Source organism: Hippoglossus stenolepis, chromosome 20 (assembly GCF_022539355.2).
Source record: "Hippoglossus stenolepis isolate QCI-W04-F060 chromosome 20, HSTE1.2, whole genome shotgun sequence".
Classification (NCBI taxonomy): domain Eukaryota; kingdom Metazoa; phylum Chordata; class Actinopteri; order Pleuronectiformes; family Pleuronectidae; genus Hippoglossus; species Hippoglossus stenolepis.
In genome coordinates this window covers 9256968-9274822 of record NC_061502.1, presented here as the reverse complement: position 1 = coordinate 9274822, position 17855 = coordinate 9256968, and the positions used below count along the sequence as shown (strand labels likewise).

General features: G+C 41.7%; 1 protein-coding gene and 1 long non-coding RNA gene across 21 annotated transcripts in view; one reads left to right on the top strand and one right to left on the bottom strand.

Annotated features, from left to right (window-relative positions):
- The window catches only part of epb41l2 (erythrocyte membrane protein band 4.1 like 2), a 51066-nt gene extending 38246 nt beyond the window's left edge, over positions 1 to 12820 (top strand). For 9 of the 20 annotated variants that reach the window (XM_035143541.2, XM_035143538.2, XM_035143540.2 and 6 more), the window contains 9 exons: positions 1870 to 2037; positions 2980 to 3129; positions 4025 to 4093; positions 4487 to 5134; positions 6353 to 6481; positions 6748 to 6846; positions 7532 to 7612; positions 8937 to 9051; positions 9351 to 12820. In XM_035143541.2, the coding sequence (XP_034999432.2) occupies positions 1870 to 2037; positions 2980 to 3129; positions 4025 to 4093; positions 4487 to 5134; positions 6353 to 6481; positions 6748 to 6846; positions 7532 to 7612; positions 8937 to 9041 (1449 nt within the window). In that variant the 3' untranslated portion in view covers positions 9042 to 9051; positions 9351 to 12820. The remainder of the gene's footprint in view (positions 1 to 1869; positions 2038 to 2979; positions 3130 to 4024; positions 4094 to 4486; positions 5135 to 6352; positions 6482 to 6747; positions 6847 to 7531; positions 7613 to 8936; positions 9052 to 9350) is intronic. The other 11 variants (XM_035143548.2, XM_035143551.2, XM_035143549.2 and 8 more) reach the window with 8 other exon arrangements.
- On the bottom strand, positions 12318 to 17203 carry LOC118099189. The gene is made up of 3 exons (XR_004694252.2): positions 16820 to 17203; positions 15494 to 15681; positions 12318 to 13239 (listed from the first exon to the last, which is right to left on the bottom strand). It is a non-coding gene; the product is annotated as an uncharacterized LOC118099189 (long non-coding RNA).
- Positions 17204 to 17855: the final 652 nt, after the last annotated feature.

The window sequence follows — 17855 nt, the reverse complement described above, 5'->3', positions numbered from 1 at the left end:
AAGTTACGTAAAGCTCCACTAATCAATGTTTAAAATAACTGAGATTTTAACAAGGCATACACACTGTATGCAAACCACCCAGCACTAAATCAATCATAGTGGGACATTTCTATAAAAATAGAAAAAAGTGCAAGGGGGATAATGAATGTTGGATTTAACTTTGTTGAACAAAGTTTTTTTTAGAATGTTAGCTTTACCAACTTTACAAGGTCTTAATATGTCAGACATGGTTTTTAGCTTGTTGTGGAGTTCTGTGTTTATATCGCTAAACATACAAATAATGCAGATTCAATTTGAATTGATTTGATCAGGAACGTTAACTGGAGGTTATGTATATAACCAAAGTTTCCTGAGGGACAGGAGCACTTAACCCTTACACAAGGGAACTAAGATGTTTTCTGCATTGAGTCTATGTAATTCAAATCACATATTTGTTGTGTATCTTGTTACACAACAGTAAAGGATAGACTATAGCTCCTCCAGGATATTTCCCTGCCTTAGTGTTCACAGTGGCTGCTTTGTGAATAGGGTCAGAGGTGTGTGTGTGTGTGTGAACGTGACTTTTATGCATGCTTTTTGCATGTCGAATGCTGTTTTGTGACAGTTTGATCTCGATGTGTTTCCAATCCTTGACTGGTTTCAAAGAGTTTGATTATTTCCAGGCAGCGGCATCTAACCTGACTAATCCGGCCTCCCTAACATGTATGAGGAGCTCTGTTCCTCTTTTCTGGTGATTGGCTGCTAGCATTGTGTGATGTGGTTTGATAACTCACTAAAACAACAACAACAAAATATAATTGTGTGCTACATGGGACTGATAGTGATGCTTTGCCAGGTGGTATTCGTAGGACAGTAGCCTACATGGCATGTAGTACTCTGTAGTACTCACTGAGGTTAGAGGACTAAACCCAGTATATTTTATTAAAGAGAGCATTTCAAGAGTAAAATAGGAAAATTCTTATTAATATGGGGTTTCAGTTCATCTATTTAGAGGAATAGGTTCTTACCAAACATCAGTGTGATAGGAACCTAAAATGACAGAAACTCATTATTAAAAATTAGGAATTTGTATTTTGACTTCTACTTTGGTCCAAATCCCATCCTCTAACATGGAGGAAGCAGGGTTTATGACCTATACTGCAGCCAGCCACCAGGGGGCAATCAAGATACCATGGCTTCACTTTTGGGGAGCTGAAACGTTGTCCATCTTTATATACAGTTTATGAGGCAAATGAGAAAAATGGATAAAGACAACAGTCAGAGAGAGAGAGAGAGAGCAGGTGTTCACCACTATCAACCCCATGTTCTGACCTACTGAAGGAAAAGCACCTCAACAAGATGGCGACGCCCTGCTTCACTGCAGCCTGTTTATACATAAACACACACAATTCAACACAATACATGTTAACGGTCTAATTTAAGAGTTTATTCAAGGCTGCATTGAGACAGGGCATCTTTCTTGTTTCCCTTGTGATTGACAGACTAATGTTCCTGTGTCCTGTTGAACCAAAGTTTTCCCCCCCCACTTCTCCCTCTCTCCTTCCCTCTGTTTTCTCTCCCTCCCTCCCCACATCCATCATTTCCTTATTCCTTTTACCATTTCTTTCTCTCTTTTCTCTTATTTCATGCTCCCATCCATACTTTCAACCCTCTTTTTTTCTACTCATTTCTTACTCATCACTCTTTTCTTCTTTTTCCTTCATCTACCACCTGTTCCTACCTTCTTTCCCTCCCCATCTCTGCCCCACATCTCTCATTTCTATCCCATCCTCCCCCCCACCACTCCCTCATTCAACCGTACTCATCTCACTCCCTCTCTACCCCCTCCTCATCTCCCTTACCCCCCTTATTCCTCCCCCCACCCATCAGGACCATGATAAGGCCCAAGACGAGGTTCTGAAACATCAAGCTAGCATTAGCCAGCTAAAACGCTCCTTTATGGAGGCGCCACCTCCCTCTCCTCCTCAGCTCAACCAGTGGGAGAAACGTCTCACCTCCTCCCCCGCCACAACAATACGTGTTCAACAGCAACAAGTGGTATGTCCGCCTGAATCTTCATGTCTCGGCAACTTGAGTTACACAGCATCTTCCCTGCTGAGCTTGTTTCAGGTTAAATGACATTTTGCAGTGGATTGCAGTGATTCATAATCTATGTTGTCATATTTTGGCGGTGAACGGTTTCTTAGTCTTAAGAGGGTGTTTTCATTTGTTGCTTTTGCCTCGGTGGTTTCCATGACCTGTTGATCATAATTCATAATGCAGTGGTTCTCAACCTCAGGGTCCCAATACCCCATTGGGGTCACAAGATCATTTCTGGGGGTCGCCAGATGGTTGTTGAGAAATAATATTTATATATTTTTAAAAAATGACTTTCATTCTGTGAAATTGGCTTCAAGCATCACAGAGAAACTTTCCTCTGATGCCTCTGACACTGTGAGCAACCAGCAAGTTAAGCACAATTTAATCATAAGGTTGAGACTTGGGGGACAGTGCAGAGAAACGCAGCTAAGCCTTGTGTGGTGCCACCAATGACCCAACACGTCCACGGCGCTGACAACAGTGAGTGACGGGACATGGGTGGGGGGTGCATTACCCTGATTATATTGGAGGGTCGTGACTCGTAAAGGTTGAGAACCACTGACTTAATCTTCTGTGGGAGTTCTCCCAGTACAACCATCCTAACTGCTACTATCACCTACTGTTCTTCCATTTTCAGCTGGGTTCATATTATGTTGTAGTTTTTCAAGCATATATATCGTTTTTATTCTCCTGTGTATTTTGCGGAGTCTCCACTTCGCTCTCCTAAACAGATCTTACTTCATTCCCTTAGTGTAGTCATAAGATGTGCACGGCTGCGCTTTCTTTTTTCTGTGCTGAAGCTCGTCTGTATGTGTGTTTCACACGATGTGTTCTTGTGTCTTCTACTTTTCTTTGTTTGTTTCCCTCTGTGTGTATGTGTCTGTTTGTATTTTGCTGTAGAGCCTTGAAGAGGAGATAGCTTCTGTACTTCTAAGTAGACACTCATGCACTGGCTTTTATTCAGCTGCTGACGCTGTCTGCGGCAGTACCCCTGAACTGACACTAGAGGCTGCTCTTACCACACGTTCTACTGCGCTCTCTGCCACCGAGGTGCTGCTGCTGAGCATTTAGGAGTCTGTTTACTTTCATTCTTAATCCATACATACTAGTTTTTGATCAATCAGTCATTAGTCCATCATTTCACTTTTTATCTGCTTCTTATGTTGATTGATCACCTTGAAAGTAATCTGACATCCTGCAATGCTTCTTTTACCCGAGGATGCTTGAACAGATGCTTTATAACGATGCCTGCTGTAGATAAATGTTATTCTGTATCAGAGGCTGTTCATTCTGAATGAACCGCGGATGCAGAATGGGCATGACGATGCTTCTCAAAAACAACTCACAGATGTGAATGGTTTTCATGTGTTTGTTCAGTGAAGGCCAATGTGTGGACTGAATGTAAATGTAACGATCGGCTCTGTGCTCTTATCTTTGCTTCACCGGCATCTTCAGGGAAAAAAATTAAAAGCAGCAGGTATTGAAGCAGCAGTTTCCATCATTAGGAAACTTAATGTGTTTACATGAGCTTTAAAAATAGCTCACAAGACACTGTAAAGTGTGGACTTTGACCTAAATTTATTACGGCATGACATTTTTTTTTTTTTGCCAATCAAACACATTGCTGACTTCAATACTGCTTTTATATCAGTGAAGATGAGTTTTTCTGTTCATCGATGGGAAATTCACTTCAATCCATCTTATTTTTCTCCTTTCTGCTCTTTATCTCATCTGCTCTTTATCGCCTGCTGCAATGAACCTGACACTGTATGGACATGAACGTGATTGTGCATGAGAGACAAAGAGGGAGAATAAATAACCATGTCGACCCCTTCCCCCACGCTCTGATCAATAAGCATCGTCCTATAACTAACTGCTAACACTGAAGATGTCACTGCTGCTGTTTGATTGATGATTGTCATGGTAACCCCCCCCTGTCTCGCAGGTGAGTGTGTCCGATGTGGAAGCCACCGCAGCTGATAGTTCGATCTCTGATACCAAAGAACCTGCAAAGGTGGTCCTAACTTTCTTCTATTAATCCATCCAGCCGTCCATCGATCCACCGTTTTCTTCATGCCTTCATTCATTTTTCACTTACAGCTTCAGATCTCATCCTCTTCCTACAGCCATCCATTCCTTGGCTTTTCATCTGTTTTCCTACATGTTCTCGCATTTTCACGTCCTTTTGTCCACAGTTGAACATTTTCATCGTCTTTCTGATTTTGCGTTGGTATTTATTTATTTTGAGTTACGGTGTCTTATTTTTTTTATGTTCAATGATCATGTTATGTTTTTTTGTTTTTGTCTCCATGCGTTTGTTGTGTATGTGTGCGCACCTCAATCTGTGTGCGTGTGTGATTGTGCACTATGTGTACATGCGTGCTTGTGTATGTGCGTGTGTGTATAGACGGCCGAAGTCGAAATCGAAGAAACCGTTGTCGTGGAAGAGGTTTCCAAAGCAACCAAACCGGGATTTGTCACAGTTACAACCAGTTCTCCTGCTGTCCCAACCACAGACCAGGAAACAAGAGATCAGGGAGTGAAGGTTGAGGAAAAAATAGTGGTGACACAGGAAGCTAAAGCGGCAAAGCAGGAGAGTGTTTCATCTGAAAGCGAGAGCGAGGAAGAAGCCGAGTACCACCCAAATGTCCCTGTGTCCATCTCTCATACACAAATACTGGAGGAGAAAGAAGAAGAAGAAGAGGAGGAAGAGCAGGTTGACAAACAGGAGGACAAGACAACGGAGCAGGATACTCCAGAAGTTTCCTCCCCGCCAGCTGAAGTCCTTCAGCCTGCAGAAGAAACCAGCCGAGTGGTAGAGGAGTCTGAGGCAGGGAACAAGAACGCAGAGGAGAAAGAAGGTGAGCGGGAGACAGAGGAAAGCACCAACGATCCGATGACAACACCCGACGAAGCTCCTAATGGCTTCACCCCAACTGAGGAGGCCGTGAGCGGGTTGGCCACCCACCCAGAGGTGGATGACGAGCCCAAAATGAACGGACAAGCCTCATTGGTTGAAGCAGAACACCGGCCACAGGTTATTTGTTGCTCTGAGGTAAAGTCTTCACTGGGCCGGCTTTGGAGCTTCCCTGGGCCTTGACCCTCTCCTGCCAACTGTAGAAACACCCACTTCTTTTTCCTCCCTCCTGCTTTCCACAGTGCCGGTTTCCTTCCTGCTTGTGTGAATATTTAAGCCCCATGTACATCCTCGCACTCATCTTTGTCCTGTGACAATGAAACCTCTTTAGAAGTCACAGTCCAATCCCAGTAATTCAGACAAAAGATAATCGTAAACACACAATTTACCACCACGGTCAGTGTCAAGATGTCACACGCTAAATAATTAATTTGTCTTTATTTTGATTTTCACCACATTCATATATTTTAAAGTCTCTGTCAACTACTATCATCATCTTTCATATCATTACCAACATGTCTAGTCCACTCCTGCTGTGCACAGTGTGACGTGTGACCGCCTCCTACTCTCCATTGTAATTTAGTGTTGTGAAGTAAATGGGGCCTAAGTGGGGAAATGCATGTTGCTTTTAGATTGTAAAATGTTCTTCTGCATGCTGTATTTCACCTTTTTGGTGTGTTTGCATTTGCATGTGTGTGTGTGTGTCCTCCGTGTGCTTTGGCGGTGACGCTTCTCTTATCTCTGTTGGCGTTTTAATTGGCTTGTCGCAGTCACCACGGCAACAGCATTGTAGGGAATCGTCATTGCCAAACACTTTGGAAATGCCAACCCGCCCATTTGAATGTCATCTCGTGCATGTTGTTTACATTTTAATTGCCGGCTTGTTTGCCAACCACTCGAGTGTCGTTTGTGTTGCCGGCTCACGTTTCATGCATGTTCGTGCCGTGGCGTCCTCCGAGCTGCATGTCGACACCAAAGATTTGTGTTAATGTAGTTGTGCTGCTGTTGTAGCTGTTGCTCTTAGGTGGCGTTAAATAGACGTTGTCGTATTGTGAGTTTCAATGTGCGAGTTTGGGAGCTCTTGATTTCTTGCATGACGTTTGCTGCATTCACTTGCATATGCTGTGTTTTTACATCTACATCTACTGCTGTGTACCACTGGTACATGGCTCTTCTCTTTCAAAACAATGAATTCTAATGTATTTGACAACTACAGTTAATTTGATGATGATTAAATACACATTTCGAGCTAAATTCATAGACCTAGACATGTTTGTTTGTTTCCCTAACTGTCTCAGCTCTAATATATTAACCCTCTCTCCTCCCCCCTCACGTCTCTCTCTCCTCCCTCCCCAGCCACCTGTGGTAAAGACAGAAATGGTGACTATATCAGACACGTTCGCAGCCCAGAAAACTGAGATAGCTACAAAAGAAGTGCCCATCGTACATACGGAAACCAAGACCATCACTTACGAAGCCGCACAGGTGCACACTTACGAGCCACAGGGAGCTTTTATTTTTTTTATTCTCATTTTTGTGTGTGTGTTTGTGTTAGCATTCAGAGTCCATGTTGTATTTGTGTGAATCATTTAGACCTTATTATATTTTAAAGCTTAATAATGATATTGTTCCAAAGTGCTTCTTTTCTAGCAACAGTGCATGCCGCCATCATTCATTCCTCAAAGATGTAGGAGGGATTTCCTGGTGTGTACCTACAGCTGATTATTCCTTTTCTGTCTCCCTGTCATCAGTTGGATGGAAACGGCGACGGTGAGCCCGGAGTGTTGATGACTGCTCAGACTATCACCTCTGAATCACTGTGTACTACTACAACCACACACATTACCAAGGTACTCACAACTACAGACGCACACATTTCTGTTGGACAAATTTTATTATGACATTTAATTATTACAGATCGTTGTAGACCAGAACACTCAGACGAGGGCTGGTGTCTGGGTAGAGCTCACAGGGGGGAGGACATGGCGTATAAATTATACATCACGTGTTTTCGTTTACAGCATATAGACACCAGTGTTGGTCCTTATCGTTAAACACTCTCCAATCGTTTCATCTTTCTAAGTTGACATCATTGTATTTTTCTGGAATTTATTTTCAGCTTTGCGTCTGACATTTTCCTGCTGGATAATATTCTCACTTGGGCTCACTGACATTTTACTAGGTGGCTGGCAGGAAGAGTTCAGACAAATAGCAGCTACAAAGACATTTACTCACTTTAAAATCATGTTTATGATACTCTATCATAGATCTCCATGGCAACTGTGCATGCTGTGTAACGGTACCCTAATACAGTGTTCATGCTTTGTGTTCTGTGCCCTCATTTATATTGGTTAAGCAGTGGTGCACACATCCGATCTCGCATCCGATAATTGTTTAATCTGATCTGACTTGTTGGACTGTTAAGTCAATGCTCGAGCCTCAGCTGTGTCTCACCTGCACCCAGGTCGGCCTTGACTGTTCCTAAAGAATCCATTGTGTCATATATCAAAGCATTGCGGTACATTTTTCTTCCAGACGTTAAAGGGCGGCCTATCAGAGACGAGGATTGAGAAACGCATCGTCATCACTGGCGACTGCGACATCGACCACGACCAGGTCAGATCTCAGTCACACAGCTGATCACCCAGCTGTTTCAGCAGCTTGGTCTATGGGTCCCTGTATTCTGTCCAGATGTGTGTGTGTGTGTGTGTGTGGAATCAGCTGCTCCTCCAGATTCTGCAGCTACGATGTGGGATTTCTTTTCTTAGAATAAAATGGTGATAGGGAAACAAGGAAGATGGCTGCAGTCAGTCTATTTTAATGTGGTTTACAGAGGTTCTTGTCTGGTTGCTTAGACTGAAGGGAACAAATGCACATCTGGTGACATGTTGAACATGTTGCTTGCTATCCACTTAACAGAGAGATTCCTGCAAGTCATAACTCATTGGCTGCTTCATCAGTCTCTTCACCTTCATCACATCCATACGTCGAGAAAACTGTCGTGACCTTTTTTCGCTGCGGTGTCTCATTTTGTTGCTTGTTTTTGGTTAATTTGATATTCTGTCTGTGAGGAAATCAAATATTTACTGATGTGATAAAACTGCTACATGCTAAAGCTACATGGAGGAGATGACAGCTGAGTTAGTGCAGCCCAACGCTCCGTGAGGATTTGATATGAAACAGTGACCGTGAGGTCTAAGTGCAGACTTTCAGCTTTTGAGGATGTTTACATTCTGATAAGTTCCTCTAGTCATCCATGTTCCCCTAATACGAATGTGAACACTCAAAACAAAGTGTCACATTGTCCATATACGTACAGACTGTTCTGGCCTTCGTCGTTATATCGGTCTCTTGATGTGATAAAACACATTTCTACACCTCTCAGATATTTGAAAGTGATGATCGATTTATATTTATTTCACTAATGAGACTTTGACTCATGCCACAAACTCTATTCCCCGTTGTGGGATTACCTTATCTTGTTACCTGAACAACTAGAGGTTTGAGGTACCAGGTTTCATGTAGCACCATCAGAATATGTCAAATATTTGAAAAGGTATTACATTTTATCTATTTTTGCCCAGGTTTGGATCTGCATGATCCCTCATCCGCTGTTTTAAGTTGCATGTCTGTTCTTATTTACTGGATTCACACAAGACCAACAGATTTGCGTCTCATCAAGTTGGAATGATTTTTTTTTTCCACTTGATGTCACTGCTCCATCTGAAGTCATTTTACTTCATACGATTTACATCCCAGTTAAACCCCAGAAGTAAAATGACGCACACTAATTGTGAATCCAGCATTTGTTATTTTTGTAATGCTTCCTTTTTGTTAATTTTTCATTTAACTCCATCATCTCCTCTCCCCCCTCCACCTCCCCCCTCACTGCTTGCTGTGCTCGGTGCTGCCACCATGTTGCTGCCTCTTGGTACTGCAGGCACTGGCCCAGGCCATTAAGGAGGCCAAAGAGCAACATCCTGACATGTCTGTTACCAGAGTGGTGGTTCATAAAGAAACTGAACTGGCGGAGGAGGAGGATTGACTGAACTCAGGTAATAATAATAATAGTAGCTGATTATTATTATTATTATTGTTATTATTATTATTATTAATGGTGAAGGTGATATTAGAGATATTCAAGTGTGTAAGTGCCAGTAAAGGTGTATTTGCTAAAGCATTTTTTTTAAAGAAACGGAAACTACCCCACGTGAAGCTGCTAAACCCATCAGCCAATCATCAAACAGGAAATCAAGGAAGAGAAGGAGATATTACATTTAGGCCGTGACCATGTTTGTGTGCGCCGGTCGTCACAACACAGACTCTGATTGCCTTCAACTCTTTATTTTCCCAGAGCTGAAGGGCCCATCGTGACTGTTTTCCTCTGTTGACGTTGAACGACCTTCATCACCCGACGACGACGACCGACCTTGACTGACCGACGAGGAGGAGCTGAAGAACACGAGGAAGAGAAAGACGGATGGAGAGAAAGTCACCAGTCTTTTCTAACATTTCTGTGGTGCATCTAAATCCCTCACTCCAAAAACCAAGTAAAAGGAAAAAAAATCATCTCTTCACTCTTCCCGAGGGGAACAAAAACGAACCACTTTGTTAGATTAACATTTGTAGCGTGTTTTTATTTTTTAATAGAGCCTGTTTTTTTTCTTTAACTGATTTGTTTTACAAAAAGAGAGAAGATAGTGAGTCTGTCATATATTGCGAAAACTAGGATTTTTAGGGATGCACTGATAACCAGTTCTGGTGAGACACAGCTAAAATACTGTATCATTGTACTGAATATTTCACCAGTACCAGTGACCTTCAACGAAGCTGTAAGATTCAAAGCAAATTTTAGCTATTTCTACAAACAGGAAGCTGTCGAATGGAGACAGTTTTTTATCTTTTTCTTAATTTTTATTTTCTTAAAAAGTAAATTGACACTGAGGTTCTGTGTTTGGAATCTGTATCAGCAGAGTTAAAGTGTTTTTGGTGCATTCCTAAACCAAAAAAAAGGTTATTTGATATTTTACAGCTCCCTCCCTCACGGCTTTAATCGGTGAGTAACAAAATGTAACTCAGTCCGTTCTTAAGATTTTACAGTTACAACTACAACTGCAAGAAACACGGAGACACAACTTGGTTTGAAACTTTTGTTCAAAACATAACACAAACAAACTGTATCACTCACTGTAACACATTCACGGTCAGAGTCAGATTAAAGAAATCAACTGTCACATTATCACCCTTTGTTACTAATAATTACAGAAACTAGGGAGCTGTTAGGTAAAATATCGCAGTAAAAAAACAATCAACCAGTAATTTTCTTTTTTATTCTGTCTCTTGTTCTGTAAGTATAGTTCTTATTCATCCACATTCCTTGTGTGTCGACCAGCGGCTGAGTGAGTTCACTTTCATCGAGACGTTTTTACATTTACAGCAGGTGAATGAATCTTAATTGGGTCGTTGGACGTTTATAATAAATTTTTACTGAAAGGAAATTAGAACCGAAAGTGAACTGACTGAAACGCCGGTGTATGCAACTTTCTGTACAGTAAAACTAAATGAAGGTTATTATATGGGAGCAGAAATCCAGCTTTTAATTAGCTAAACGCTCTCCCTGGGGCCCGCCCACTGTACGACACTGACCATTCCTGCTGGGCCGCAGGGGAGCGAGGGAGCAGTAAACTGACGCTTGATTGGGAGAGAGAGAGGACCAGTGAACAGAGGGAAAATTGGGAGATAGAGGTGGCGTCCACGCATCGTCTACTTGGGAGTGAAAAATAATTTGAACACTGCAGTGAGTTAAAGCTGTTTTAATATTCTTGGGACGATGCTTAACACGCGTTTAAATAATTCAAAAGGAGTTTTGTGCGACAGCCAGCAGAGGTACCAAAATGAGGACACGCAGCAGGAACAACTTGAAAACCAGTTTCTGTGCCCAAACCAGAATAATGAAATTTCTACCAGTTCGTTAACTCTGCACTTCATTTCACTCCCAGCTTCTTTTTTTTCGTACCAACAAAATCTGCAAAACGTGATCTGGAATTCGAATCCGCATATCTTCATGTTTTTACCTTTGAGCGAGTTTAGATAGAAGGCCACTGTGTCGATTGGTTTGAGAGTGTGTAGTTATCAGATTATCTCGGCTCATACAGCAAGTCTAGATATATATACGATTATTTTCGACGTGGTGCTCGCTGTGTTGTAACTGTTTCACCGCAACCAAATAATTCTGCTGTGGTAATGTGATTTTTTACATGTTTCAATTTCAAGACTTACATTTGTCTCCCACACAAACAACACTCCGAATCTCCCAGTGCACAAACAGATACGCACGGAAACAGTTACAGCACAACAGTAAAACGCAGCTGAAAGGGACGAGTGCACCAGAGGGGTTGAAGTGCTCTTGAAACCCCCTGAATGGAATCTCATGATGTTTTATTCATTTCCTGTGTCCTTTTCACCCACATGTTCATCTGAATTCCACAAAAATGTGACTGTGTTATAAATATTGGTGGCATTAAATGGGTTTGACCGAGAAACCTGGTCTGCTGCGTTCAGTTCGACCCGGGTTTGTGTGAGCAGCGAAAGGATTCTGCCAAAACCTAATCGATTGTGAACAAAGAAGTGGTACAGATTTACAAAAACATTCCACCTGGACCCGCCTAGATTTCTCTGAACCCCTCCATTCTGGATATAGTGGCATTTTACATTAGATTCATCAGGATCTCCTTTTAAATGAAGAAATATTGACATTTGAAGTAGCACGTACCTCTCAATTTGAAAACCTTTCAAACTTCATCCAGATGGCGGAGCGGTGAAGACGGTCTAGGCCGGGAAACACCAGTCTGACCTCTGCTTTGCAGTTCAATGACATTCCGCATGAGGGCGAAACCTTTAATCTGGAGCCCTCTTGCAATGAGACAAAGCAGCAGAAGAAGAAATAAACGTGTGTAACGCTGGGCAGCTTTGTGAGCTTTCACTGTTTAAACATTCGTAGCTTTTTCTCAGCATTTTTCTTTTTTTCTGTGAAACTGATCTAGATGTTGAAAGGCGGGATTTGTTGTAACCCCCCCCTGTTGAATATTTATGAGATTGTCACAGTGTGTTTTATTGGGATCACTGAAGGAGCACCATTACAAATCAAATTTTCTGCCACCATTTCCTGTTCTTTTTTTTATTTTGCTTTTAGCCACAGACTGAGCCTCTTCTCGGGCGTCTGGGCTCTCGTCTGTCCGGAGCTGTGGGGCAGCGAGGTTGTTTTTTCTAAAATGTTTTTTAGTGCTTTCTCATGAGATGAACACAATAAATAAAAAAGAAAGGCCTGACAAATGCATGAGTAATTTTAATGCAAGAAAAAAAGGCTGCATCAGACAGTGGTTACCACGGCAACTCCATAATGGAACTCATGGATAAGAAACAGATGATTCTACGCCAGCTGATTTTTTTAACTGTCAGGGATCTCACCATCATGGAGCGCGCCGTGTGGTCAGACGAAACACACGTTTCACAATTGGCTTCTATTCTTAACATTCAATCTCAGGCTTTATTGAACAGTTTGGACAAATGAGATCATTTAAAGTCCGTTAAAACCAGCATCATTTTGTATTTTTAACAAAGTTAAAAAAAACTCACTTTCAACAAAACTTTATAAAGAAACAAATTTTGGAAAAAGCAACCCGCTCCCTCCTTGCTCTCTCGTAGCACAACCAATGATCACTGGTAGGGTTTTTTCTATCTAGCAGCTTAACTGTCTTGTGTCTCCCCACACAGCCACTCCTCCCCCGTGTAACACTGTTTGAATAAAGGATTGTTATACTCTCATTGGTCCTCCCTCGTTCACTCTTTTCATTGGTTAATGTGATTTAAAACTTGTAAGTTTGAGCTTTCGATCCAGAACAGTGAGTTTGGTGTGACAAAAATAGCTGATGAAGTTGTTTTCCCAAGTTCAAATGAGATGGAAAATTATAAACACATTTACTCAAACACAGATTTCCCTGAGTGTTTCAAGACATTTCCACACATCATCTGACATCCAAACAAGCTTCAGCGTCCATACTGTTCCAGGCAGTTCAGTCAGTTTTATTACTGAAATGTAGTGATGGGTCCATATCTCTAAAAGAGTCTGTCCGGTCAGGTGTGAGAGTGGGAGCCGGCGCTCCTGTTCCTCAGGTTTGTAGTTCTGTACATCTGCCTGTGGAGGGCGCTTCTGTTCTGCGGAAATCCCGACTGATCGTCCTCAACTGAGGGGAGGAGAGAAAGAGGAAAGAGTAGGAGTGAGAAAACATTAAGTACAAACCACATGTGGAGTAGCTCAGTGACAGTCATACACATGTTACCAAAGTTTTTTATTTTATTTTTCTGTGGGTTATTCAGGTGGTCTAGCTGTGGGAATAAAGGCAGCATGGAAATATATAAGTGCCTGAAGTGATACAGTGTGTTTCATCTCTTCAGCAACAAGTTGCACAGTTTTAAAGGTGCAGTGTGTAGGATTTAGTGACATCTAGTGGTGAAGCTGCATGTTGCAGCTGAATACCCCTCACTTCACCCTCCCCTTCCAAACATGAAAGAGAACTTGTGGTAGCTTCAGTTGTCATAAAAAACCCAAAGGTGTTTAGTTTGTCCAGTGTGGGCTACTGTAAAAAAAACCATGGTGACTTCCATAGAGATGACCCGCTCCCAATGTAAATATAAATTATTTAAATATAAAGGGCCAATTCTAGGGTCAAGAAAACAATTTGTACAATTTAGATGAAACACACTAGTAGAAACCTCCCAGGATAATTGTATATGCAATAGATCAAATTCACCTAGATCTTACACACTGAACTTTTAAGTAATTAATGTTTCAGATGATCATTGTCACTCAGTGAATTTAGAGCTTGTAAATGGGACATTATCTCTGTTGGGACACTAGTTCTGAAAAGCCCAGCAGCTCTTCACCGACTCCCACACCATCCTCCTGCCTTGATCTCAAGGTTGTTCAGAGGACACTTTAAGCTCCTGATATCTGTTCATATGCAGCGCACTCGTACATACACAGCAGTCGGCCACAGAAGATGCATCTTCAGCTCGAGTGTACTAGTTGTTAAATGACTGGAGGACAGGTGCTGTCAGGAGCATTACTATGATGCACAGTGTGTTTGTGTTTAGTTTACCACTGACAAACTGAACTGCAGGTGTGAGATTAGCTGTAACTGATTGTAATTGGCCTCAGAAACAGCAGATGATGCCCACACACACACACACACACACTTTAAGACTCCCCCTCGGGCTCATTAATTTGGCTGGAGTCACAAATCTTCAAAAACAATGTTAAGTAATTTACTAAGACAGTCAAACACTGTAGTTCTCAGCAGACAGGATCATGTGCTGGTGATTTCTTTCAGATGTTGATTAGTGCACATTTGGTCTTTTCTTCTATTTCTGTCAGTGTGTGGGACTGACTGAAAATAAACTGGTGTTTGTGGTAATGAGGGAACAAATGACCGAACAGCCACAGTGTCTGTTTTTAGGAGTGTTTGGACGACAATGGTGGTTTGTGGCAAAAGGGAATGAGCTATTTCAGACATAGTACATATAATCCCTTGTTATTAGTGGGATCTATTCGTAATTGGATGTATCAACAGTTAAAATGAAAATCACCAGACATGTTTAGTTTGGATTTAAAGAGCCAACTGGACTTGATGGTGACACAATCATAATCACCATGAACAGACCTTTGAGGTGAACACACAACAGATTTGAGAACAAACCATGGCTGTGATTTGTTATATATTATGTTATTTATTGTTATGTTTCTAATCCTAAATGGGAACTTCGCTAAATAAAGTCTAGAGAGATTTTCATTTTCACATATGCAGGGAGAGAGGGAGCAGTTGATATAAGGGGAGCCGTGACCTTTTCAGGATTTGATGTCAACGTAAAGAGCAAAGGGGTGAGCTTCAAGAGCACACACACACACACACACACACACACACACACACACACAACACACACAAACACACAGAGAGAGAGATGCAAAAAAAATCCTTGTTTCCAGGTTTTCCATGCAGTAGCTGCTGTAGCCCTCCCCAACACACACTGTCACACTCGCACACACAAACACTTAGACGTCAAATATCATTTTGCCAACTTCTTTTTTTATTTATTTTTTAGTCTATTTTGGATGTTTTTCATTATTTAGAGTGAACCTTAGTTTCAAAGCCCGTAGACATTTCTTTCTATTTGGGAACAACATGAGCTGACGAGACACAGTTGGTTGTCTGTGCTTGTCCCCCCCCCCCTTTGTAGTACAGATTATAAAGTGCTACGTTTTGATGCAGAAATCGTTAGGATGTTGGGCTGAGTGTGTGTATTTAGTATTTATGGTGCGTGCAGCCCTGCAGAGTGACTCCTCCGCAATGCATCCACTCAGCTACACGGCCGCATAGTAAATATAACATAGCAAGTTGTCTGGACATGGGCTGGACATGAAAAGTTAATAACGTTGCGTACCCTGCCTGAGTTTCCAGCTGAGATAGATAATCAGCTGCAGCAGCAGCAGAGAGACGGACAGGAACAGCATCAGGCCGAAGAGCCACAGAGGAACAAAGCTGCCTGTCCCTCTGTCTGTGTGCATGAGGGTCTGTCGCAGGAGCAGGGCCAGATTAGCCCAGGGGCCACTCAGCACCTCCATGCTGCTCCTGCATGGGAGAAAGCAGGAGGAAGTCAGGAGGGGTGTGATACAGAGACACCTGACACGTGATCAGATAACAGCATTGATTCAGTGATTCTCAAGTCAATGACTGATGTTTCTCAGTGATTCCTTTGTGAAAGTATTATTGAAGCTTGTTTGGTTCGGTGTGGAATGAAGGGTCGTGTTAATGGCAGTAAAGATGGATCTCTTTGTAAAAAGGGGCTATGGAGCAAGAGGTAGCTCATTAAAAAACAAAGTCTTTTGAGAATACTGTGAAAATATTACCAAACACATACGGCAAATGTCCGTTATTTCTTTGAGAACCACCAAAGGATTGAGATTTCCAGGCTTTTAAGTCAAGGGTCGACTGGGTAAATGTATATGCAGCTCATGTTTTACTAATAAGCACAGTGTTTTTCACATTGTTCTAAAGTATGCTCAATAATTGATGTGATTTCAATAGACGAAGGAAAAATAATTTAATTGCAATAGATTGGCTGTTACTCTTCAGGGGAATCTAATTGTGATGGCAGCAAGAAGAGAGGTGGCCTGTTTTATTTATAAAAAATTCTAAAGAAACATGTTATCGTGTTCACATTGGCTCATCCTGGATCCTGTAGCCAGTCGATAAAAAACACAGAACTTCATGACACAGATAATGTGTGTTAGATTTTTTTATATTCAATTTCTGCCGATAGATCCCTTTGACCTAAATCTTACACACTGGATCTTTAAAGACCCACCACACTGCATCACCAATAAATGTATATATTTTGAACACTAGCAAGTATAATAATAAGTATATAATAATATTTATACAAAAAACTTCTAAACATCTAAATAGCACTTTTCAAAAAACAGTTACAAGGTGTTTCACAAGTTAAAACAATTAAAAACAGGATTAAACAATATTAGGGCACAAATATAAGAACAAAAATGTTACACATAGCAAAAGAGTAAAAACAAAATAAGAATAACATTATAACAGGATTAAAACAGTCGGTGAGGTTACAAGCCACCGAGGCCAAAAGCTGAGAAAATACTTGCATTTGCAGAAAAGTTGGACAACAATGTGCAACCAGAAGTTCAGCCTTGATGTGTCAGAGATCACATGTACATGGAGATATTCCAAAATGTCTACTCACAGTTTCCAGGTTCCCTTAAATGCAGATATGAATGAACATATGTGGAGACGGTTGCCGGATGTCCTCAGTGAGCTACTTGCATCGTCGCCCCAGCAGTTGTCCTCCTAGATGCTAGATTGTCTTTTGGATTGAAGCAGCAGTCAAAGGTGACGCTTTGGCGATGGCCGTCACATAAACTATTAAACTAACATTTAGTTTCGGGTTCAATCACATGACGTGTCGACGCAGAGCGCAGGGAAATAATCCAAAGAACAATTCCTCCGAGAGAAAAGAACTCGTTATGACCTCTCTGTCTTTCTTCTTCTATCTTTCTCTTTGTGTTTTCTCTCTCTGTCGCTCTCTCTTATTGGTTGACGGACCACCTTAGTTGTTGTTGACGATGTGAACTTTGTTCTGTTCCAACAGTCAAACCTTGTGATTACTAAGAAGATTAGCTACACTGGCCTGTGTGTGCATGCGTGTGTGTGTGTGTGTGTGTGTGTGTGTGTGTGTGTGTGTGTGTGCGTGTCTACTATGTGTCACACCGAGATATAGAGTGTAGTGTGTGAGGGTTTACTGCAGGTTTCAAGGTATTTAAAACATGAAAATGTGGTAATACCTTTTCATCCTGCGAGTGTGTACTTTGGGGCTCCAGTAATGTTACGACTGTTGAACCTTAGACCTGTGTCCTCACTGTGTCACAAAACACACACACACAGACACACACACTGTCTTTTATTCAGCTGGTTTCTACTTTGTCTTATCTCCCTCCGTCTTTTCTCTTTCTCTCTCTCTTCTGTCTCTGTCTGCGTTTGATCACTGGCGGTGCTGATCAGGTCAAAAAGGAACTGATAACCCTGAATGTGTTGTTACGACTAATTGGAGAATGACTACAAAGTGAAGTATCGATGCTGAAATCCACAGTGTGTAGTGTGGCCCCTGTTGGAAGGACACACAACCATGTTTTTAGTTCGATAAAATCATGACTCTGCAGCTGGATTGCAATATTTTTGTAATGCGTGCAGATCTGAGGTACTGGTTGATTATTTCAGTCCAG